Below are 26,645 nucleotides of genomic sequence, written 5' to 3' on the forward strand. Positions count from 1 at the left end.
AAAAAAAGTGCCATACTTTCCTACATCACAAACAGGCAGCACATTTAAATTTTATGCCATTCTCAGTTGTATTTTCTTTGAAAATGAGTGATACTTTTAACTGCAGTATTTTTAATCCTATAAATCTGCCCTTACTGTACAGTCTCATCATCTTTTACCTTGTGTCACTTCACAGAGGAACAGTAACATATATTTCTATTATACTTCAGTTTGAGTTGATCTATCACATGTGATTTCAATCACAAACATTGAATTCTGTGTTTGTAAGGTGACAGAAGACATTCAGGGGCTTTCAATACTTTTCTAAGGTGCTGTAATTTTGTTTTACACTCCAGCATGCTTCATGGGAAATGATCCCTATCCTTTGAGTAAAACCTGTTTACTCAAAGTTCAGCAATGACTGAGGTGAGATGTAAATAAAAACAAAATAAACTGCATCATGAAAATATCCACACTTCTTGAAGAGAAAGGAAGTGATATACAGATAAATCTGATTTTCTTAAAGTCCCAAAAGCCAGAAGACAACTCAAATCTCCAAAATATTATAAAACATAACACACAGGAAATATAAAGAAACCTCTTCGTCTTGTACATTAGGAATAAACAAACGAACACGTCAGATGGGCTGCGTGGTGCTGCTGTTCTTTGCTCTGTTGCCTCAATGCAAGATCATCAAAATTCTTCTAAACAAGGTGGAAGTGGATGTTGGAAGTTTCGGAAATGTCCAATAAGTTCAAACGAGTCGATTGTTCTTACTGAACCCTCAAACAGGTTTTGTGGAAATGGATCACATCTCATTTCGACAAGACAAAATATTACAGCACAGTGCTGGATGTTAGATCAGTCAGTCTGCAGACCTGTCATTCATTGTGGAACTGAAAAACGCATCCCTGTTTTCGCTACGATTAATTCTTATTCCTTCACATTCTAGTTGGCGCATGTAGTATTTAGAGACGAGTCAGAATCAGGCTACGAAGGAGAAAGCTGCAAATTGTGAAAATATGAAAAATAGAATAAAACTGCAGGGTTATTTTTGCACCATGTCTTAAAAGTAAAAAAGACACTTCGATACTTTAAGGAATACCCGAGCTTAGATGACTTGTAAACATAATTTCTGCTGTAGTTTGGAAACTCTTGATTTTTTTTTTTCCTGCGTTCAAAAGCCAGTCTTGATTGTGCTTCAAGACAATAAACCCGAACTAAAAGATTTGTCTGAAAAGTGGAGGGAAAACAAAACAAAACATTCACTTTAAAAACCTGACACGTCTACAGAAAGTAAAACATGCAACGCCAGTAAATGTACAAAGATGCAAGAGGAGAGTATAGGAACATAGTTTATTCCAATTGAAAACATTTAAAAGGAGAAGGCTATGTAAAAATCATCATTTTTCATGTCTGAATGAGGTTCAGGCAACAATGGTTGAAATGAAACATACAAAAAGAGAAATATGGCTAAAATACTGTAAATTAATAACCATTTCCACCCTTCTCTTAAGGGTGACGCAACAGTTTGTCACCCACCCAAATCCTCCCCCAACCTGACACAACACATGCAAATCAATTGACACTTATCTTAAAAACAGCAGTTCATCATTAATCTTAAATATATAATAGTGTATTTTTTTTTCTTGTTAATTAATCATATACTTAGTGTTTGCTTTAAAAAGTGGGCCGTGGAACTATACAGGCCCTCTGATTTTTCACAACATCGGCACTTGTTAAGAGTCTGGCTTTACAAAGAAAGGGGATTGGCACACATTGTACATAATTTACATTTGGTATACGTAAGAGGAAAAAAAAAAAGCATTACTTTCAATTTGTACACCACTACACAAACTTAACTGTTGATTTATCAACAAAGAAAAAGTCATTTAAAGTGGTCCACATGTTAAGGTGTGTAAACCTTATAAAACAAAACTGAACAAGAAGCAAAGATCGCTTTTAATCATAATCACTGTACGTCCAATCCTCCGACCAGGATGGAGCTCAAGCTTAAACGATTGTGTATACACACACACACACACACACCTCAAAGTACCAACAATGCTTGAATGGACATCTACGTTAACAAATGCAAGCCCACTGCAGTGTCGTAGCTTCAATGTGGCAGGACAGTCCACAGTCCAATCAAATTAAAAAAATAAAATAAAATAAAATAAAAAATAAAAAAAAGAGGGTGGGAAAATGGTGAATGTAAACACTCAGCAGAATCATCCTCCTCTGACCAATATTGGACCTGTCCAGTACCTTTACTTGGTAAGCACTTCAATACATGGACTAATACTGAGGCTTCTTCTGGGGGACAAAAAGGTAATCTTTTAAGAAATGTGTCAATAAAATGTACCAAAGTGTTGGGTCAGATTCAAAAACATTTTGGATGTCTGTTTTTGGCACAGTCTTTGTACTGGATTTTCAACTAAACCACTTCTGAAAAGGTTTCACACATGTAGAACAAAGCAAAGTAGCAATCTGCACGACAAGATTCAAAAGGAGTGACCCAGCTGCTCGGATAACTGTGTCACAGCCATGTTACTTTCACTGCTGGGCCCTTTTGAAGTCTAGTTGGAAATCTGACAGCCTACAATTTAATCTTCAGAGTCCCACCAAGTTTGCGTGACAACAGCTGATCAAATGGAGGACAGCCCACACACACACACACGGTTTTAAGCTAAAATTTGGGAGAACAGCATGCTTCCTGAAAGTCACGGACTTTACAAACTCCAAAATCATCATCATCCAGAGTGACACATAGTGGTTTTTCCAAACAATGCAAAACCCTGCTATGTGCTTATGCTAGTCATTCACCGAATTAACTTGTGACTTTAAAAGCAACTCTATGAACTTGATTAATTAGCTTTTTTTTTAAGCATCATGCATGGAAATATCTAGAGACAAAGAAATACTTTTAGCTCTGAAACAATCTTTAAAAAAAAAAAAGCAAGGGGAGGGATGTGGCACTCGGGGTTTTCCATGAAAAATTTCCAACCTACTCTGAAATTCCTATATTTTCCCAGCAGCTTTGATGACATTCCAGACATCTAAAGTGCACAGCATTTACTGTAAGTTATTTAATGGTGTTTGAAGTTGATTCTAGAGCCAGAGTTACTAATCTTAAAGTTATTTTAAAAATGTGCTAAACAGATCTTAAATCCGACATTGAACAGCCCTTGATTTGTCGGATATTCAGTTTTCCTTTTGATGTCACAGAATAAGAGTTGAAATGTGCATTATCTTTACTCTACAGTCTTTTCCTTTATTTTTTTATTTAACCGCTTTCCAAACTTGTAAAATGATTAAATCGAATCGCCCTCTCTTCAAAACCGTGTAGAAACCTAGGAAATTAGCCAGAATGGTTCATCCCTCGAGTATTTCACAACATAAATTGGTTGGAAAAAAACAAAGAAATCAAAGCAAAGCACAGTCAACTTCACTTCATGAAGGTTCCAACTTCTCAATAACAAAAGATGATGAAAATCTTAACTGTTAACCCACCCACTTCTTTGTGTTTCTAAACCATGCGAGGATCAAATTGTCTTAGCCCTTCCAACAAGGGGTCAAAGTTAAAGTCAAACACTGCGGTTGTAAAGGCAAATGCACGTTATGGAAAACAATGAAGGTCAAGAAGACCTTTGCAGAATCCCATCAGAATTACTGGACGGTACAGTCCAACAGGCAGGACACCAAATGGACCTTGAGGATTCTCCTCTTTCCTTTTCATTTAAAATCAAAAACTAAACAAGTGGACTGTGGCCAGACTTCCTACAGGAGCGTCACCATTCCTCCTCCCTTAACTTGCATCCAACTCAGTTCAACTGGCCAAAACCCCGACCCACCTCGGTCATCAATTGCACCTTTAGCTCTCTTTTGTCTTCTATAGTGAGCTCAATCAGATCTGCTAGGAGTAGCCCTTGTGATGAAAAAGTTATGAAAACTCACCTGAATTACATTGTGAAGACAAAAATAGCAATCACAAATCTTAGAGAAGTATTTCAACAGCTACCCGGAAAAATACACGATATGGGATTTGTACCAATAGCCAACGCACATCCTTAAAAATTTTCCCAAAAATCTGAAAGAATCTTTAAAACAGCAAATATTTAACCATAAAGTTTTCTTTTTTTTTCTTTTTTTTTTGTCTGTTTTGATTTGCATAAAGCACAAACCTGACATTGAAACATTATTTTCCCCCGATCAGCAATTACGTCAAAACCGACCCGCAAAAACTAAACATGACGCATCATCAGAAAGATAGAACACTTGTCCATAAAATAGTTTGGATATTTTACAGCAGTATAAAATTTTTTCCATTAACAAAGTTGGAAAAAAAACATGATCTGAAATAAGGTTTGGAATACTGAATCAACAGAGCTGTGATAAATAATAGTAAAAAAAAATACCCTATTTGATCACGGTGTGTTTATTTTTGGAAAAAAAGCCCCATGAATGTTCAGGACCAATCGAAGCTTAAACCAGCAACCTAAAAGCTGTAGTTCCCCGACATCTTACTATGATAGTGATCTGGAATAACCAATTGCATTTTAAAAAAACAAGAAAACATGATTTCAATTACATGACCAATTCAGACTTTGACATTTAAAAAAAAAAAAAATGCCACTGAGAAACATGGGAATCTGACCCAACTGATTTTAACATCAGATCCTTAATCTCTTTTCTCAATAAGTAACATTTAAAGAACGGACATTATACTGGTGACAAACTAATATATATATTTTAAAAATGATCGACCCCAGATAGTTTGAGTTTGGCAACGTGAAAACTCCAACAACAGCAATAAATACCACTAGTGTTATCACTGACCATTTGCAGAATTGAGAGTTAAATTGCGACTTTTTCTCGTGTACTCCTTTGAGTAGTCATCTTCAATATAATTAACAGACAAATAATAGCGGAAATAACCTGCTCAAGAAGTTAACATTTCTGAATATATCTAAAGTGAAGAGAGAGCATTTAGTCATCTTTGTAACAGCCCTCACTCTGTGTGGGCAGCATCAAAACCTTATTTACATTCAATAGAGCTTGTCTGCTCTGGTGGAAATCAGGGTGATTAAAAAGAAAAGAAAAGAAAAAAAAAACAATTGGAGTTCCAGGGAACTAAGTACCTGACTGCACCTCAGCATTGCCTAGTTGCAATATTTCAAAATTAGTCATCCTTCGCAGATAAGCGGAGTCCAGTAATCTGCAGCCTGGTGTCACAAACTCATGCTGTAGTGTATAGCATGCATGAGAGAGCCCTTTGTCCACAAAGGCTTGTTCTACCCAGAGATGCCCCCATCCCACTCCTGTCTACCTCTAACACTAAAAAAAAATGGAAAAAAAAAATGATAATGTGGTGTAGAAAAAAGGTGAGCCAAACAGAGAGCCAAGAGGCGTGCCGGAGGCATCCAAAAAAGAGGACAAAAGTGTTTAAATGTGTATCATTTGTGACTGTGCAAGACCAGCAGTTGGTAAAAACCACAAAACAGGAAAATCATATCTCTAAATTGTCAACAAACCAAACACAACCGCATGAAGAGAAGGAGCAAAAAGGGATAAGCGTCTGGTAAAGAATGAAGCGTTGCTCGTCTCTTTGTGCAGCAGTGTGTTTCATGCAGGTGTTCGTCTCCGGAGGGCAACTCCTGCACCAAAGCGTGTCTTGAGAGGCCGGCGTCTCGCTCGCGGATCCTCCCTTCACACCAAGTTGTACTCTTTGAGATTGAGCTGCAAGATGGTGTCTTTGACAGCTGCGAAGACGAAGCGGATGTTCTCCGTGTCGGTGGCACACGTGAAGTGAGAGTAGATTATCTTGTCACTGTCAGGGTTCAAGTCCACAAACATCTTCAGGATGAACTCCCGACCCGCCTGAGCGTCCCGTTGAGGACCTGGGAAAACAACAACCATCTCATGATTACGCTCAATAGGAATGTTGTTTTTTTATTTTCATAGACACCAGAGAATCTTGTCATTTTGTCCATTTTTGCCCAAAAAAAAAATCAACATGGGAATCACTTTGAAAGCCTGAAAAAAGCAATAGAGAACAAAAGTAAAAAGTTCAGCTTAGTGTATATAGTGATACTTTACAGCAATAAGTCTGTGAAAGAATGTACATATACGTTTAAGAATTTATTTTGTATTGTAGCGCACCCAACAACCACAAGATGTCACTCAAAAGTAAAAAAAATAAAATAAGATACACCAGCAGCTAAAAGGCGAGAAAAAGCACATCACTTGAACATTTTATTTAGCGACACTAAATCTGTGCCAACGTGAAAAAAGTGAAATGCAAAGTAATCATATTACCATCGAACTCTGGAAAATAGTCGACCAGGTGAGAGAACATGATTTTCTCCTCCAGCAGGTCTTTCTTGTTGAGGAACAGAATTACAGAGGAGTTCTGGAACCAGGGATATGTGATGATGGTCCTGAACAAAGCTTTGCTCTCCTCCATACGGTTCTAACAGGAAACAGAGTTACAAATTCATCTGCTGGGTCACAGTCATTTGTTGCCGCCTTATATGAACTAAACTGATATGAACTGCATCTTCTTGGATAAGGTCAATATAAGCAAATTACATTTAACCTTGCCAAGGCTACTAAAAAAAGTTGAGAAAATCTGATGGAAATTAATCATTCATTTTAAACAGTTCCTCTTCCAAGATGCAGCTCAATCTGGGGAATATAGATTTAGAATCTTATCACAACTTTTTATGATATTTATTCTGATAAAAAAAAAAAAAAAATACGATTACAAAAGGGAGTATTTGCAATTTATTTGCAGTCTTTTTTAAGCAACTGTAGAATGGCGTATCGTTTTGAAACACCCTGGAATAAACAACTCTAGGTCTGACTTTCCTAATTTGTTTCTTGGTCTTCATGATGCCATTTTTCATAAATGTTCCCCAACAAACTCCTCAGGTTTTGAAAAAAAAAAAAAACATCTCCATTTATACATTAGTTTAAATTAAACAGAGTTGAAGTTTGTTTTATGTGTTTTTTTTTAATGGCACCATTTTGTGGTTGCCTTATGAAATAAATGAATATGATTTAATAAAAAAATTTTACTGCAAGAAAAAAAAAAAATCTAAAAATCCAGAGCAGCTGTGAAAAATGGAGCGTTTATGTTTTACCTCATTGTCGGACTCCACCAGAACCTGGTCGTACTCGCTGAGCGCCACCAGAAACATGATAGAGGTGACGTTCTCAAAGCAATGGATCCACTTCCTCCTCTCTGACCTCTGACCTCCAACATCCACCATCCTGATAGAACAGGATGGGGCAGATCAAATGGAAACACATAATTACAATCAATTCTATGTCTAGTTGTCATTAATAAGGCTGCGATAGTAAAACAGTAGATAATATTTAGGTTTAGTAAATTGAAACATTCGAAATGCAGAATGCACATGTCTCTTATTGAACAGTTTAATATAATAATGCTCAGAGTTAACAGGCATGATTGAAAAATGTTATAAGAGAGCACCCAATGAAACAATTTAGTAAAGAATCTGGGTTAAATCAGAACATAGGGGTTGGGATTTTTTGAAGAAAACCGTTTTAAGTTTAATTTTTTTTTACTCATAAGTAGACAGGTGACCACATTATAGAGCATCACTACAAATCCCTGACTTCAAAACCCAGTATCATATAAATCCTGCTAACCAAACAGCCTGTTTTAACAATAAAGATAAAAATAATGACCAGAATCTCTGAAAAAAAATAGTGTGGACAGAGCAAATCCTCCCTTGGATTAAGAAAAACTAGCGACAGATATGTAAAAAATGTACAAGCAACAGGGAAAGTTCACGCAGAAAGCAACACTTTTAAAACATGTTTAAATTTTGATTATAATGCAGCACTCCTCGACTCGGGTTACTTTGTAGTATGTATTTGTTTTAGATATTGCTTTAATGGGTCTTTTAAAATGAAACCAAGTGAAAGGACTTGAAACATGAACTACTGGTTTTAAATAGAATCAAACAAAGTAGCAAAAATCAATCTTTTTCCTTTAAACAGGATTATTACGCATTTTCCATGTACATAGTGTCATTTAATAGCACAATTAAGTAACGATTACCTTCATAATAAATATTCCATCTATATAAAACATGAAATACGTAAATTTTACATAATAGCTCCACTTTCATGATGGGGTACTAAGCTAAAACTCACCGTTTGCACCATCAATCTATAAAAGGTGAACTGACCAGAAAAAGCAACAGCACAGATAAAATCAAGTTCCTCCAAAAGTCAGCCCAAAAATAAAACCCCGTCATAGAAGACCTCCGTTCCCGCCTCTAGAAACAACAAGTGACCTACTTAGCTCCATAAGCTCCCCTATGTTAGCCAAACCACACGTTCTGTTACGTTTAACGCCAAATAAGAATGAAGGAAGCCACCCTAATGGAGATTCTTGTCCAAACAATTGTAACCATCTCAGTCAACTGTAAGCAGAGCCAGTTTAGACCCACAAGGAGTTTTATTCTTCTAGCTATACATCAGCTAAACACCTCATCGTGCATCAAACCAGCCATGTAATTAACAGCAAGAATGTGACAACGCATCACTAATAAATCACTAAAATTAAATCTGAATCAACGCTTTCCTCCCATTAAAACCCACCTCAATCTAAACCCTCAAAGCCTGCAGCACAAAACCGATGTCACTGAGAGTATTCAATGATTCACCGCCAACCGCAACAGCACAGTCGAGCAGAGGAGAGCCTATCAGCTAAGCTGCAGCGAGGCTGCTGGAAACCTCTTGAACGCAGCCTTATTGCGAGCAGAGTTATTTCTAGCCGTGCCGAACGTGGGAGGGGTCTGACACGATTGCTTCCTATCGATTTGCAATCGCTCTTCTTCCCTTAAAAAGAAAAAAAGGAAGCGACTCACAAGAAAAAAAAAAAAAATATGAGCCATATTAGCTCCTATGATGCACCCTGAACTTTATAACATTTCTTATCATTGAGATATTAACTTATTTCTCTATGTAGACTTGATTATTTGATCAATTTAGCGATTAAAGTTTGGTTGTCCAGTTTTTCTTTTTTTATATATATATATCCAGCACAAACAAGACAGTCAAGTGATTAGGATGCATAAAACAAACACAGTCCACATTTTGGCTCTATTACAATCAGGCCTCTTGCTTGGCAACTATTATTCTCCCTTTCTGACATTCCTCATCTTCAATGCATTAATTAGACACAAACCTTCAAAGATCAGCATCAGAATTCACTATTCCACCAACAGGAAGCTCTGACAACATCCAAAAAATAAGTGTTTGATAAGATGAACCAAACTGTAAATTCAATTAAAACATTTTTTATTAATCTCAAAGGGAGAATAAATTCTGCTGTAACTCATTAATTCAAGGTTCTTCAGAAAGTTGATGTAGACCCTGGTGGCAGTGGGCAGGAAGGATCTCCTGTAGCAGTCAGTATTGCAGCGGCTCTGAAAAAGCCCGGCAACATGGCAACCCAGTCAGTAGAAATGCTGCATCTGTAACTACCTTATTTAATTGATTTTATTTTTTTTTTAAATCAGATCTTTCTTTCAAAGTGAGGTAGTTATTAGTCATAGGTATCTTATCTACAATAGTTAAAAGTTTATTGGTTTAGAAGAAATGTATCATTGTGCCTTAAAAAACTTAGAAATGTTACACCAATTTTACCAAGACTTATATTGGTTAAAAATTCTTATTAAATCTTCACTGTCTAGTCCACACAATGTCATTCATAGCTGTGGAGACACTGTGGTTTTCCATTATTAAATGTGATGTAATTTTAACGTTAGATTTTATTTTTAGATCATTGTAGATTTGTTTAGTTATTCTGTTCGTTTTTTTAAGTTGGATCTTCAGTGTAAAATATTGTTTCTATTTAGTCTAACTAACCATAAGCCTTCTTCAAACATGACTATCAAAGTTAGCTGTGATTTCTATCTACAACATATCTACTGTAAGTAGAGCCTGCTAATAACAGAACCCCATTTCACACAATCTGAAATCAATTATAAATCAATAATGAAGTCAATAGTAGATAATTAATTTTCAACTGCTATGCACTAACTGCAAAGGTAATTACCAACTGGATGAGATGTTTAATTAGACTTTGGGATTGAATACAAATAAATCCCAATATTCATTTAAATGCTCTAAAACATTTTTAAAATTTAAAAATGTTTCTCAGAGCGGCTTAATAAAGATTGAAGCAGAAATAAGGTACAGATGCAGGGCTGGTTAAAGCAGTGAATGTTGTCTTCTACCTGAAAATGATGCTTTGCAAGTCGAAAGGGTATTCTATAATCCCAGTGGTTGGGACTCGAACCCTAAGTACGTCCTGTTGGGTTGGTAGATAGGACGCGTCGGAGATACGACCCAGATCACTTAGGTAGCTAAAGGAAGAAAAAAGTGGAAATAAAAACAAGAGAGAGAAAGGAAAAAAAAAAAAAAGAGAGTAAAGCATCACAGCAGATTAAACACCTTCAAAAGTGAGTTCAGATATACCGACATAGGACCATTTTCAAGAGGATAAGGGGTTAGAGCTCCACTTCCTTAGAAATATATCTTTATCTTTGATGGCAGCTCCCAAAGACCAACCAATTAATTGATCTTGCCTGCTAATTTTTTTTTTTACAGACAGTCTTTCGGAGCCACCATTGGGAACGTGTTAGTGCCGAGCATGTCCCTGCAGCGGAGGGTAAATGGAGGAGGTGGTAAAGTTTCCCCACTGGCTGACCAGCCGTGTTATAGTCCGTCAGCCTTTACTGGAAGCACTCGGAACCAGTACCTGAAAAAAATATTCTGCAGGTCAAATGGGTATTCATGGATACCAGTGGTGGGCACTCGAACCCGCAGCACATCCTGTTGGTTGGGCACATACTCTGGTGCCGCTATTCGTCCTAATTCGTCAAGGTAACTGCGAGAATGCAGGGAACATATGACAGAGGCGCACAGAGACAAACTAATCCGTGTCAACATTACAGGCCGATTCCAGCCGACTGCAACAAGAACTGCTGTCATTCAGAACGGACACATAAGAATCACTTAGATGATTACTTCATTTGTATAAATATTGCTGTCCGACTATGAATTAGACGAGTCTTCTTTCCAAACTCAGATCTTTCTAACAGAGCAAAATGAGGCTAATTAACATTTGATTCAAATAAATCCCATTCTTAGGTTCTCTCATCTGCCATAAATGTTTGCCCTCCTTCCAGAAGTGTCCGAAAAAGTCAAATCAATTACAGCACATAGCAGACAGACATACTATTTGGTTGAATCGGAGAGCTGGTACTCTCTCCTACGATCGTAAGCCTCCTTGATCCCGGGATCCTTCCAAAGCATCGTTATCGCACTGATGTACGGCTCTTCAAACGTCGACACCTTTTCCACGTCCACTTCCCGCACCAGAAGGGCGTTATTCTAAAAATACATCAATAAATGAAATCAACAACTAATCATGGTATATAGGATTTTGCATTTTGCTGTCTTCATAACAATCTTCTAGATTCATAGATGCCAAGAATTTTACGTTGTAGCTATCGTAACATTTTGAAATAGAATAAGGTAGATTTTTTAAGTTAAATCAATTTGGGTGCAACGCAAATTGATTACTTTGCAGCCAATTTCATCGTGTTAAAATCTGAAAACATTGTTTGTTGAGGCAAGAATCAGTTGTGCAAACTGCTTGATCTGTGTGGGACCATTTCAGGACAAAAAAAAAAAATTAAAATTACAAACAACGTGGCAGATGTTTTGTAAATAATTTGTAAGCAACTGTAGGAAAATATTGCCAAACACTAACATTAAATGTGGAGCAGCAGATTTAAAGCTAAAGGGCTATTTCGCTGTTTTTAAGAGATTGGGAAACTATCACATGATCTGACGGTGCAGATTGATTTATAAAAACGATATATTCCTTATAGCTCTATGAAACTGTCTTGAAAGGGAATTAATTTGGAAAACTGAATGAAGCAGATTTACACAAAAAGTCTAATTATGATAGTCAACCAGGGATCACAAGTCACATCTGTGCAGTTTTGCACAAATCTACTGATTGTGGTTCCAAAAAAAAAAAAAATTTTGACACGCATCCCATTTGTACAGCTGACCTTGTTCTCTTCATTCTCCAAGGGGATCTTGAGGGTTTCGGTGGCACGGATCATGGCCTGCATGGAGGTGAAGATGTTCTGATAGACCAGTTTGGTATAGCTCTTTTTGTCTTCATCTGAGTAGCCTGTCCCGTGGATTATCCTCATCTGTTTGATGAAAGTGCTCTTGCCACTTTCACCTGTCCCTAAAAGACAAGACGATACACAAAATCACCAATCAACTAGTGGAAAACACAAATTTGACTTCACATATTTTTGGTGACCATGAACTAAAATAAGGTAATAGCGGCTAAAAGTGCTGGGCTGCGACTGGGAATGATTAAAAAGAATGTGGTTCTAGTTCTTCTGCAAACGTGAGACGGAGGAATTGGTGCGTAGAGTGAAATCCATTAAAAGATGCAAATAAAAACAGCATTTATAATTACTCCACCTAGGCCTGTCACGATAAATTTTGCTGGACGATTAATTGTCTAAAGAAATTATTGCGATAAACGATAATATTGTTTCAAGACCTTTTGACACTGATTTCATGGAAATGACTAATACATGCGATTTCCTGATATTTATTTTCAAAATAACACGCAACACTGGAACTGAAACTAAATAAACAAAACAACCAAAAATAAAAATAAAACGGATTCTCAGTCTCCATTAACAAAAAACGTACTTGAATAAAAACTAAACAACATAAAGCCAAAGTGGAAATAAATACTGCATTCAACCGAAAGAGTGCAGATATGAAGTCTGTATTGCCCTTCAGTAATCTCTAGATTTAAATAGAGAAAAAAGGCACATCCGACTCCTAATGCAATAGTTCACACTACACCATTTCTTGCCCCTATGTTCCCCTTATGACAATCTTAGATCGTTGGCCGATCTGACCGATCACCCTGCAGTGTGTAGTGGGTTACGGTAGATCATGGTGGCTGCTCTGATCTAAATCAGGGGTTTTCCCCGACTGGGAGCTTAACACTGAATGTCACAGGTAGCCAATCAGAAAGCACGGATTCTCCTCCGTGCTTTCTGAGGGGAAATTACGAGGGGAATCCCAAACAGCTGAAACAGCACAACCTGAAGTCCAGATGATATGTGGAAACATTAATATTTATTCAACATTAGTGCAAAGACTATAGAAATGACAAGGGGAGGAGTTGGAGCCAAATGGCTACTGCAGTTGATAAACCCGGTAGGTTTTCAGCTGTTCTTCGTTAACGCAACATAAATAGGTTATAATTATTTTCATTCAGTCAGGACTGTGATGCATGTGACAGGTAGATTCTAGTAAAGCACTGATTAATGCCTGGTTTTAAAATTAGTTAACTGGACTTGTAGCCATTATTTTGTGCCCATGTGGCTGGACACCACTCGGCACGACACACCCGATCGAACCGTTATACCGTAGATTTCTGTCGGCTAATGTGTGGTCGCTCAGGGTTTGAAAATGGGCCGACAACTTGTGTAATGTGCGCTGGACATTAGACTAAGGAAATGAGGAAAGGAGGGTCAGTAGAGAGCACCGGAGCTGAGCCTGTTTTGATTCAGTGTCATCAACAGACAGAAAAAAGGCCGGAAGAGACGATAAAGCCGATAATTAAAATGAGGTCGATAGGTTTAATTATCATCCGATTAATTGATTTATCGTTTATCGCGACAGGCCTAACTCCACCCATTTAATAGTTACTTAAAATATAACTCATTGACAAGTCCTTTGTTTGAAATGTATAAAAGACATCAAACTCTGATTATAAATGGGTGTGTTTGCAACAAACTGGTCTAGTCTGTCCACCCACACCTCAGTGCTGACGATGGGCAAGACTGAAGAAGGCTACACTAGTGTGTGCCGGGCATTGATCCAAACTGCAGTGAATCTTTCTGGTGATCAAAAAAAAAAGAAGAAAAAAAAGAAAAACAGGGACTTACCCACTTCATTTAATATAAAACAGAGCATGTCATGTAAAAAAAAAATTGCTCAAAGATCAAACTTTACTTTCTAGTAATATACATTTAACACTGGAGCTGGAAAATATTTTAAGTGTCCAAAATAAGCAGCAGAAATGACTAAATAAATTATTTTTCTGTTCACATAATTGTCCTTAAAAAAAAAAAAAAAAGCAGAGCTAGTTGAGACCAAAGCACCAGACTGAAGATCCTTTTAATCCAATTTTTGGTAGAAAGGGAAAACAGAAAACAAATCATGCACATGGAAATTTTTGGATTCGTTTTAATTTATCATGTGATTAATTGATTTATTGCAACAGGCCTCCTTAATTCATGTGGATTTGACATGAAACTCAAAGTAGGATTTAATGCATTGATGCTCACGGATGAAAAAGCGATACTTTCTGAAGAAAAGAATATTAATAAATATTGTGAAATAGATCAAATTACACAGCCCTTGTAAATAAGTGGTATATCAGTCCCTGTGTTGCTGTGCATCCTCATATACACAACACAAAGAATAAAGACAATAAATGCCCACCCCCAAACAGGGTCTTTTTCATCAAAGAAGAATTATTTGCTGCAGCTAAGATATTAGCTGGTCATTAAAAAAGGTTTTAGTAAGAGTGCAGTCAAGTTTTCTATCAGTTTCCTATTTAGAAAGTCAGTATTTGTGTGAATTGTATTGAGTCCATCTTTTCATAACAATTTGCAAGTTGGAGCAAGTTTTCTGCAGAAAAACAGCAGTGACTGATAAGATAACAGAATGTGTGCTGTGCTGCACTAGGCTTCCTAAGACGAAAAGTTTAAAATGTCTCCCAAGGACATGAAGACAGGAGTGTACAGTGAGGGAGTGCTGTGTGCCCTGCGACGGTCCTAACCAGACAGGGTCTTTAACTGAGAAAAGCAGGTCAGACAACATTGGAGTTTCCCTTCCAGATTGAAGTTGTTAACGCTGGGTCAACTGGGCCAAGACACTATTAGATATCCCACTTCCTATTTTATTAAAGAGTTCAATCGAAGAAATAGAAGAGGGAATTGCCACTGGTTTTTAAGGACGCACGAGTCAGGAAAACACCATCTATATTGTCCTTACCTAATATTAGACAAGAAAACACAGGGCAATGGGAAATATGCATTATCCCAGATTAAATTCTAAATTCACTAGAGCTCAAGAGCAAAAAGTGTAGCTTACAGAGTGAGAAAAAGGCCCTTTTTTGACTAAGATTTAGAAATTAATTGAACACTGTCACTTTAATAGCAAACTAAACATCCCCATACGTATCCAGTCTGCTAATTTACCTTGAGCATTTCTCTACCATTTAGCATTTTACACTCTGCATAGACAAACTAAAGAGTGTTTACCTTCCAGTGGATTTGAGTTTTGCATGTATGATCAGTTTAATTCAACATAACTGCTGCCAGCCTGAAATAGCAAGCAGAAGCTTTTGTAATGGACAAGCAACTATAAACTCATTGGAGCGACTCCTGAGGGGTAATGCTAGTTCCCATAGCAACTCCATCACTGTACTTCTAAAAATGTGGCAGAAAACACCAGCTGATCAGCCTCAGCTTGTATCCAGAGAGCTCAGCTTTGACTTTTTTCATTTTTTTAAAACAAAAAAACATCCTCGACCAGTGCTTCAGTCAGTCAAAAGAAATTTATGACCGTTGGGAAAACCAAGCCCCCACCCACACAGAGAAAGTTTTTTGCCGTTTAACCGATCCACATCCACATGGATCTGGTGTTTTGGGAAACCACAAACTAGAATTTTTTAAAAACCCAGAGTGAAAAAATTTCAAAACAGCCGTGTCAGTGTATATATGCGAGCCTCATCTTTTTTTTGACTATGTAGCTCCATTGCTTTTTCCATAATCCGAATGCACCTCACTCTCACAAATAAACATGCCACCAAATTTGTTAAAATCAAAAAATGTGATGCTTTATTAGAGTGGTTTTATTATGATTCAAAGTTTACTTTTCAGGAATTTTGTTTGCAAGTGCAAAACCACGGCAACTTTGAGTTGCACCTTACAGACAGCAACTGCTTGGCGAGTTCCCACCAGCACTTGAATTAAAGAAAATCATTTGTGGTCATTTGTCCCATGTTTTTCCCTTTGACTTATTTGTTGTCTGTGAGACAAAAATCAGCTAGTTGTTAATCACCAGCTGGATCTAGACTGATAAAATGGTCACACCCATAAATTTACAAGATATGCTTAGGAGGAACAACAGAAAAGTATCCCTCCCATCATGCTGAGATGCCCATCTCATGTATGCAAATAGCTTTAACTTCAGTACTAATCCACAAAACAGTAAAATCACCCCAGCGTGACTATGGTATGGCAGCCTTTGTTTTAATAGGTTGATAAATCTTCACAAAAAATTGTTGTTGCCAAGATTAAAAAAAATATCCTCCAGACAAAACAGTTGCATATTAGCCAGTTACATTTACTAAGAACTGATGAACTTGGATCAAACAGAAGCAAGACTAAAAAAAACAAAACAAAACAAAAAAAAAACAAGTTGAGTCAAAGCAAAAGTAAAAGATTATGAGGGTCTTATCAGCAAGTGGGATAATTTTGACTTAAAACAACACAATCTTTTTATTTTGTCATGAGTAGAAAAACTACTATGTCCTGCAGCTTATTCATAATAACTCATCTTTAAAGCAAAAATCTGAGCAGCATTATTTTTCAGCAAAATAAACTCCCAAAGTTCAGCATCAACACATCAAAAAATTGCAAAATAGACAAGAGGGACAAAAAGGAGGCACAAAGGGTGAAAAAGAGGAAGCAAACAGCACTTTGAGTAAATGATTCCTGAGAAGCCTATCCAAGCACATCAAACAGGAAGTGATGTCCAAAGAGTTTTAATTACTGCAATAATTAAACAGCCCAGAGTTGGGTCAGATGGCACAGCTGGAGGCCCGACTCGATGTAGAAAAACTTAATTATTGCTGAGTGTCCATTTGTGGGAACTTTCCCCCAAGATTATTCTAGGAATTTAAACTTTATTCGCCACAAAGGAGCCTTGATGAGAAGCTATAAAGGGTCATGTAGCAGCCTACAGTTTCTGCTGTGCAGGAGCCCCGCTCAACAGTAACTACACATAATATGAAATATGGAAAGGTCATTGGAAAAAAACTGCTAGAAATGCTAAGGTGCATTCACACCAGCCCTATTGAGTGAATGTCAAGCAGGTTTCCTCGGACAGCGCAGTTTGTTTGGGGACGTGTCAATGTGCAGTCGATCTTCAGAGTGAACACCGTTCCTCTGAAAACATAAGTCTTGGCCCGCTTCAAGTGAACACCGCCACAGGACAAAACCAAAACAAATCTGCATGTAGCAAGACAGTCAGAAACGTTCCTCCATGTTGAGAAAGGATAAATTGAACACCGGTAGAAATATTTTCAAGTGTAAAAGTATATAAAGCTGTTGGTAAAGAAAAAAAAAAAGTTTTCTGAGCAAATGGAGTAAAAATGGTTTTGGCATTCGTCTGTACAATAGAGCAGTGGTGAAAAAAATTGCAGACAACATATAAAATATTGTTGTCTGCAAAAAAGGCACATGTGTTTTGCATTCAATGTGTTTCAAAATTTTGTTGTGGTACCGTTGTAATAATGCTAAACGTGGCAGAAACAACCATTTATTACTCCTTTCTTAGGCACTGATAAAATCATCACCGCATGATACAGCAGTCAGTCTCTCAAACACAAATAGAGCTCTTTAAAATCACTTATTTGTATGACTATTCTTTTGGGACACCTGAAAGAATAGTTTTAGGTGTCTATTGTGGGCGGTCTATTAAAGCATCTATGAGATAATGTGAGATCAAACTACTTATTCGTTTCAATAGAATCTTACTTTTCATAACACATGAACATTTTTGGCAACTATTCTTTATTCACCTGTTTTGTCTTCTTCTCCTCTTGCATTTCCACTCTAGTTTCCTCCCACTCAGTGCTAAAAGAACATTTTTAGGGCTTATTTTAACATACTGAACCAAACTGTAAGCATGTGTATTATTACAGCATGTGGTTTAAGTCCCAGCTGCTGTTCAACACAGATGACTACTCATGCAAGGCCACAACTTGTTTTCTGACCCTCAAAGTTTTCATAATTTAGTAGCTCCAACAGTCAGTTTGCAGTCTGCTAAGCATGCACATTAATAGCCGCTCTGCTGCAAGACTGCATGACGGCAGATACACATGATGGCTGCACATGTCAAATCGTCAACATCCTGAAGTTGTATAAAAGTTTCAGAATGACTTCAGGTAAAAGGTATTGTGATGAGCTAATGTGTATCCATATGTGATCACATTGACTGGTTATACCGAAAAGTTCCTGTTGCTAAAAAGAGCAAACAAAATAAGTACAAACACAAGTAAAATTGCGTAGGGGCTTTTTTTTTTTTTAAGTACTAAAAATAACTTAATTTTCACATGGATTTTTAATTTTCTAAACTTGTAGGCAAAGGATTGTAAAAGAATGAATCATAGTAGTAAACAATGTGGTGTAGGGGAGGAAAATAAACGCAAATTCAAGATAAAAACTGTCTCAATGGCCTCTAACTCTATACAGTTAGTAAACCATTAAATTATTAACACAGGCACTTATCCTTGATATCAAGGATTGGATTTCAGATCTCAAGTTTCAAAATTAATGCTTGGATCCATATCTTAAGTACGGATCTCAAGTGTTAAATAAACTTTTGTGCTCACGTGACTCTCCATATTTACCATCACAGGCAACTCATCTGTCTTGAAGCCAGTATCCATTGCTCATTAAACCACTAATGTCACGATGTACACCCAAAATCTCAGGTCTTCGCCTGCGGATTCTTCTTTAATAACTCATGCTCTTAACGAGGCCATCTGTGTCAGTAATGAACCAGGCAGGCACTGACAAGAAAGGGACTGTGAAGTCCTCAACAGACCTGACTGCTATGGATCTGCCGAAACTCTGGGTGTGTCGACCTCGGTTTGCTCAACCAACACAGTGACGTGACAAACAGAGAAGAATGAAACACCTGCCTGTCTTGCTTTTATAAGCTCCCTATGAAACTCAAGTTTTCATCTTCCAGACAAATGCATGCATGCAACTCTAAATAAAACAACTGATTGGTGGGATTGGTAGCTATATTTAACAAGGCATACCTTAACAATAAAGTCTTAAAAAAAACAAAAAAACAATGATGTTGGATTTCAAAAGGATTGTGGACTCTTTAGAAAGGGTGTCGAAATAATCATTATCAATATAAATCATTACTTAAAGATACTCATTTGTGCCTAAATCAAACTAAACTGAGCCTGCAGTTGTTCACATTTCTGAGTTTTCATTCAGCAACATCCACTCTGCACCTCCCTACCTCCCTGCAGCTGCTGGAAGTTTTAAACTCTAACATACAGACAGAAAACAAGCAGCATGAGCACCACTCTTTATCCAACAGGGTAAACACAAAGTGTGGTTCAGAGCTACTTTCCCGTTGGGGCAGAAAGGAAATGCTAGCTTTGCTAATGCTAACAAATCACCGATGTCAAAGCAACTTAAAAAGGCCAGTAAAGCTCTTGTATTTGCAGCAGTGAAGTCATAAACCTTCTGGATGACATAAGCTAAATCTATCTGCTTGAAAATCATCTTCACAAACACCAACAGTCCGATGACGGTGCTCTAATCAGGACGCACTTCCCAGTTGCGAAGCTCCACATCACAGAACAGTCTGGCCTAATAGTTTACGGGCCAGTGAACTACTAAATAGTTAAGTAATGAAACAAACCAGTGCAAGATACTCTGCTATAATTGATCATGAAGAAAAACATTACCAGAAAGACGGGAACTGCACAGGGTTTCTGTTTGAATTAACCAAATCCTTGTTTGCACTATAAAAATAATGTTTTTATTTGCCACATCCATGTTTGTTTTAAAATACAATTTATTTTAGCATAGAATGATTCTTTATTTGTTCCTTAGTAGTAAAATTTTATTTGCATCAAATGCAAATTGACAGGCAAATGAAATCACATAGTGGCTAAAGACAAGCAGTAATAAAAAGAGAATAATTGCAAAACTGATTTAAAGATATATGCATGCATAAAGGATATTAACACAAACGAATTGTGGGTATTGTTTTGCTAAATGAAATTGACAAAAAGAAATACTGTTACTGAAAACAGTGCACTATTTTTGTTAGCATCTGTATTTAGAAATTTTGGTATAATCCTGCTCTTTAGATAATTTATGCTATGTATTCTCTGTAAGCTTGTGCATTTTTTTGTAATAAATTGGATAAAACAATTAAATAGTGTCATCGATTGAAAGCCCATTTTTTAACCAACATCATTACAATCTGCAGCCTCGACTCAGTGAGACAACACTGAAAAATGTCAATCTTTTGATTTAAATTCTATGCCACATTACAAATGAACAAACAACAGAAGGGTAATGGGAAGCTTCAAATCTAGAGAAAGCCTGCAAGATATTAAGGAATAGAAAGTGTCAAATTTGAAAACAAATCTGCTAAAAAAAAAAAAAAAAAAAAAAAAAAAATGTGGCTACAAAACAAAAAAAAAAAGTCTAACAGATCATCTTCCCAATTCAACCTGAAGTGTTTATTTTTGGGGGTAATTGAAACGTAGGTGTCAGGTAGCCTCAAATTTGACCCTAGAACACATTAGCATTCAGGGGAGTTCCTGAATAATTCAATAAGTGTGGTTCGCAGGTTCTGTGGCTTTAGTCGGTTCAGATCCTGCTTAGACATTTAAGCCTCTAATGACATTACAAAGAAAATCATAACAATGAGGCTTACACTCTTACAAAACCCATCATAAACCTGGAAAGGTGAGCCGATTCCAAGCCGCCTCTGGCCATTCACAAATCACAGATAACGCAATGTCCACCTTCAACATCAGTACTGAAGATAAAAATCGGTCTGAAGTCTTCCCATCCTGTTCTTTTAAAACAATAATGGTGGATGCGTTCAGTGTAATGGCAGAACAAGCCCTTCAAATTTTATTTTTATGTTTGATCTTCTCATCAGAAATGATTCAAGTCTTGCAATTCTGGACCTCACTGGTCGCATAAACCACACATCATCTACATCACTCACTCAAGCCGCAAAGCTGGCTTGTGCCTACACAAGTCAGACGATGCGGGTTTACAACTACGTCGCTAACAGAGAAGGTAACCGCCAGGCTCACCTCAACCCCTCGGTCACGTTGGGCCTTTCACAGAACACATGAAAGTGGCAAAACAAAGCCTTAATCTCAGCTTCAAGAGTTTTGTAAAAGGGAATAAGGACATGCCTCTATTAAAACGGACCATTTTAAAAAGAAAAAAAATTGTTTATTATGGTCTACTGGTATTTTAAGCACCTCCAGCAAATCAAACATTCCGTCTTTAATTTCACAAAATATGGTGCGAAAACATACCTTCCCGTCAGACCAACGACTAAATTGAGTGACATGCTGACAGACAGTTTCACCAGTACAATAAATTCTATGCAACACACCCAACAATCGGAAAGGTTATAATAAAGATGTTCATTTTACGAAGACTCATCAGATACTGGAATAACTGGTTTTGACTGTCGGATGTAGTGAAACCAGTGGCACCATTCATCTTACGGGGCTTGAAAAAACAGACAGAATAGACACAAAATAAAAATTACTTAGGAAAGGACAGATTAAATTTAGCCAATGCATAATTATACATGTGAGGACTTACTAAAGTATCTTCTCCTCAAATACCTTTGAGGAGAGCTGAGCTACGAGGAGGAATCCCTGCGATGTCCAAAAATACTGCTGTACAAACAAACTCTCCAGAGTTTCTTTTGGGTCATTTTTATCTTTTCAGTGTGGACTGTTCAGCTCCACCGTCTGCAGTTTTGTTATTTCAACAAAAGCCAACCGTGTTTGCCGTTGCCTTGGAAGCAGCCAACATGGAGGCAAACAAATATGGCCAACTTGAGGCTTATCTGCTTATTTCACTGTAAGATTTGCTAAGAGAAGCCATAATGGGCGTAGGCAGCTCCATGCATGAGACAACTTTGGGTGTTGCCAAAAACAAATACTTATTAACCCAGATAATGCTAACCGGTTTAGGCAACGCGAGACCAACCTCATGCTTGTTTTGCATGTCTTAATTCAAAATCTTAATATTTTAATCATCAGTCCTGTCTCTGCCTGTCATTTGCATGAACTGATTGCAGCCCTGATGTGAACTGAAGAGGCGTGGAGATGAGATTTAACGTCTTAGCTTGATCAAATTCAACTATTATCTTTAAAATCCCAACTTTTGTCAAACAATCTTCTAAAAATGAAAGTCTTGACTTAAAGCCATTTTAAAATTGGATGTTGATCTTTGTTCTCAAGTCTCTTAATCCTTAAGCAAATCTAAACATACAATTAAAGTATGGGTAAAATATTGTATCTTTCAAAGTTTTTAAACTTGCAAAATTAATTTCAGGTTATATTTTTAAAGAAAAATGTGATAACCAAATAATAATAATAAAAAAAAACACTCAGTCAAGCATGACTAAGAATATTCTCACATCTGATCCTGCACCAACGTTTGTGCTTGTGATACCAAGTACATATTTGAAATAGATTCTTAGGTCACATTGCATTTTGTGCAAATACAAGTTACATGATATACCAGCATGAGTTGTCATTACCCACATGTTCTGTATCTACCTAACCTTGCTGGCAATGTCTGGGAAGAGAAACTGGTAGAGGCGGGTTGTGCTGCCAAGAAGAGCCAGCAGATGATCTGTTCCTCTATTAAAACAAAGAACTAAATGAAAAGAAAACGGATATGAATCACAAACAGAGATGCATTGATCAGAATTTTGTGGCCAGTTGACAATTGGTTTCTTGTTATGCTTAGATCTTATGATTTCTAATTTGCAAAGAGATTATGAACAGTATTTAAAATATCTTCCTAGGCCTTCTTCTTTAAAGCAGCAGTAAGAGAGCTGCTCCTCCTCTTCATGAGTACTAACTAGAAACAACCAATCAGAACCAGGAGGAGGGTCTTAGCGCCATCATGCTTATGCCTTCCTCCTGGTTCTGATTGGTTGGTTTCTGAACAGGCAGTTTCTTTCAGAGTACAGAGCAGAAGGCTGCCCTTCCGACTGCTCCACTCTTCACCACACCAAAGGGGAACGACAACATGTTGCTGGAATAACAGCTGGAATACTTGCCTTCCCCTAAAACTTCAAACAAAACCACCAGTGTTTCTTACAGGTAGCAGATGAGCTTCTCACTCTGCTGCATCAAACCAGAACTAGAGAGCTCTAACCACAACGCCACATAAAGAGCTTCCAGTTTAACTCAGAACAAAGCAACAAACAAAGCAACAGTGTCAGAGTTGCAAACGTTTTACTGAAAAACCACTTACTAGTACATTTCAAAAAGTATTGCGTAAACGTGCAATAATTGATTTCTTGCCAGTCATTTTAAAAAAGTGAAAGTCGTCATGTAGGGCAGTGTTTCCCAAACCTGGTCCTCTAGGAACATCGTCCTGCATGTTTTAGATGTTTTCCTGCTTAAATGCGCCTGATTCATCTGACTGCAGCTCAGCAAAAACCTGTTAAATGAAATCACCTGAGCTGAAGCAAAGAAACACCTGACGTGTGTCAAACTCAAGGCCCCTGGGCCAAATCCGGCCCAAAAGAGCTTTTTATTATCGTTTACTGCCAATTTAAATCAGTCGCTCCAGTTTCTTGAGAATTATTGTTGAGATTCATGAGGAATCAACAAATCCCCACACTTTATTGCACTAATAATTGGAAGCTTACTGCAGATTTTTCTCAAAAATTGTCAAAAACGTTTTTACTTGCAAGTAATAAAAAGTTGCATTTATCGTCATAAATAAGAGGGAATATTTCCAAATTACTACCACAAACACTTATTGCAAAAATCACAAAAAGTACCACGAAATCCTGGCGGGTCTGGAAATATTTCAATAATATTTAATTTTAAGAATGTATTGATATTTTAACAGTTTGGTCAACAGGTTTTAATGCCTTCTGGCACAACCATAGCCTTTATTCGGTCTCAGTTGTACTTACTGACATGACTGGCAAGAAATATTAAATATTACATTTTTTCTAGATGTACAAGTATTTGATTAAAACTTCAATGCTAATTTTAATGCTGCCACCAGAAGCAGTGAAACAACCAAAACAGAGTCAAACTAAATGCAAGACAGTAGTTGTTGGCGATCCAATACGCAAAACCAGTAAATAATAAAGCTACATAGAGCATGTAGGTCTACTCAAAGGATAAAAGACGACCATAATAGCTTCCAAATGAAGTGAGACAACCACAGCTCACTAACACTATGAGAAGCAGGAAATAAAATTAAAAAAACGCCTCCTGCAATTTAGATTTTTATGGTGACTGAAAGTATAAAGTACTGCGACTTCCAAATTATTTTCCCAAGAACTCACCATTCCAGTACATTATTAGAAACAGGAAAAACTAGTCGACTGAAATGCGAGCTCCACTGGGAAACGCTTTTCAATTGTATGTTTGAAGATGTAGTTTAAACAAAAATAGGAAATGTTTTATGTTACTAATCAAAAGCATACTGACTAAAACAAAGCTGGAATTAAATAAATATCTATTTTTCTTCTGATTAAATGATTGTGACAACGTGATTTATTCGTAAAAGATGTACATCATCTCAAAATGTTAAACTCTTCCAAACGTATTCAAGTGAAAATTAAACAAATTCATAAATATGGGTTCTCCCCCCCCATTTAAAATGCATTATTGCTATAACAACTTTATGTAATTTTGTACTTTATGGTGTATTACATTCTGTATCATTGGTAATCTACATTAACATAGAAATACAGCTTTTTAATATCCAATACAGGTCAGATAATTACCGCAGCTTGATGGCATATTGACACTTTACCAAAATCCAGTGATCTCATTGGCACTCCCCGCATTCCCTACGGCAAATTAAAACGCATTAAGTTCATTTACGTGTTTGTTGTCAGTAGAGCAGTGCTTTCAAGAAAATGTTTTGTTCATTTCTATATTTTCAAGTCCCACAATCTCTAAAAAAAAAAATCAAAAATTTGGTTTTTAAAAGTCAGAAATACATGTATTTAAGATGACAAAAATTAGGCAAGTAACAAGCGCAGCTTTTCCAACATAACCAACGTCCGACTTCTTAGCAAACGCTGCTGCTACTTGTAGTTAGACAAAGTGACATGTACTTTTAAGTAGTTACTTTATTTTTACTACCAGCATTGCTATACTTAAGTCTGCAAAATATATCCCTTGTTCTTCTTAGTTTGTAATAAACTATGTTTCATTTCAGTTTAAACCACTCCTCAATTTTGTTTTCAACCAGCGCTGTACTCGTTGGTTAGCTTGTGGCTAATCAACTTTGTATGTCGCCCATTTAATCAACTGACAGTTACCCACCGGGGCTGATTATTTCTGAGCCTGAGACAGAACCCTGCAAGAACTTGTAGTCCACTTATCTAAAAGCAGACATAAGTGCCATTTGAAATTCTGGTTGTGGCGTTACAATTTCTTGTGAAACAGGACTACAAGTAGATCACCAAATAGTAAATGGAAGCCTATGGAGCATCTAGAACACATGTGTCAAACTCAAGGCCCGCGGGCCACATGTGGCCCCCCCCAGCGTTTTATAAGCCCATGATTGACTTAAAATAGGTTTTCAGCACGAATTGACTACAAACTATATCTCCCATAATGCATTCCGATTGTTACCAGCCAACATTACAGCTTCTCGCCACTAGAGAGCAGCAGAGTCACCTCAAGCTGCTGATTGATTTTCCCAGCGAATAAAACTGAGGCATCGACAAAATAACATCAAAAGGTACAAGAAAAGAAAAATTGATTTACAAGTAAGACTGTGAATGAAGATGTGTGAGAGTTGGTGTCAGGGCGGCAGGTCGCGCTAGACTTTTTTTGTTATCCTTATCTTGATCGACAACATAAAAAAAAAAAATCGGTCATGTACTATTTTTATCCGTGAAATTACAATCATATTGACATCGGCTATTTAGCCGCATTTTATGTGGTTTAGTTAATATTCACCGTGAATCCAGATCCCATCACAAATTAAGCAGATAAATGTATCTACATTTTTTTCCGTAGTGACAAAAACCATTGAGGCCCCAATAACTTTCAGGGTTTCCCCCAGTGTATTATAAGCCTGGCGACCCGCCATGCTTTACTAGCCCCGTCGCCAGGCTAAGCGTTGCTTGTTTACGTTTCTAGTAAAGGAAAAAAAAAAGAAGTTTTTTTTTTTCTTTGTTTTTTAAAGCCGGGCTGCAAGAGTCTCTTTTGCTCTTAGCATTTCACTAGCAGAGCAGATTTATCCTTAAGGATAGGTTTATAGTTTTTGAATTTAAAAGCCGACATCGAGCGGACCGATCACACAGATGGCGCCTCGCGCGCTGCCGCTGCTTTACCTCAGCGGGATCGCGTGCGCCTCCTTTCACTCAAACTGGACACAGGCTGACCTGAATGGATAATTACATCAACCTACTGTGATGAATTATGATCCTTTGGAGAACTCTAGGTAAGAGTTTAAAACTTGCCGCGTTAG

At 37.2% G+C, this 26,645-nt stretch overlaps 1 protein-coding gene across 4 annotated transcripts in view; it reads right to left on the bottom strand.

Annotated features, from left to right (window-relative positions):
- Window positions 1-26,645, bottom strand: part of LOC103142608 (guanine nucleotide-binding protein G(q) subunit alpha-like) — a 56,365-nt gene that overhangs the window by 21,706 nt on the left and 8,014 nt on the right. For 3 of the 4 annotated variants that reach the window (XM_016674637.1, XM_007558755.2, XM_016674636.1), the window contains 6 exons: window positions 12,108-12,292; window positions 11,264-11,418; window positions 10,260-10,388; window positions 7,125-7,254; window positions 6,298-6,451; window positions 1,317-5,879 (listed from right to left, as the gene is read on the bottom strand). The exons of the other annotated variant lie outside the window; for it this stretch is intronic. In XM_016674637.1, coding sequence (XP_016530123.1) covers window positions 5,689-5,879; window positions 6,298-6,451; window positions 7,125-7,254; window positions 10,260-10,388; window positions 11,264-11,418; window positions 12,108-12,292 — 944 coding nt within the window. In that variant the 3' untranslated portion in view covers window positions 1,317-5,688. Of the gene's footprint in view, window positions 1-1,316; window positions 5,880-6,297; window positions 6,452-7,124; window positions 7,255-10,259; window positions 10,389-11,263; window positions 11,419-12,107; window positions 12,293-26,645 lie in introns of those variants that run through there. 4 annotated transcript variants of the gene reach the window in all.

Source organism: Poecilia formosa, unplaced genomic scaffold (assembly GCF_000485575.1).
Source record: "Poecilia formosa unplaced genomic scaffold, Poecilia_formosa-5.1.2 Scaffold98, whole genome shotgun sequence".
NCBI lineage: Eukaryota > Metazoa > Chordata > Actinopteri > Cyprinodontiformes > Poeciliidae > Poecilia > Poecilia formosa.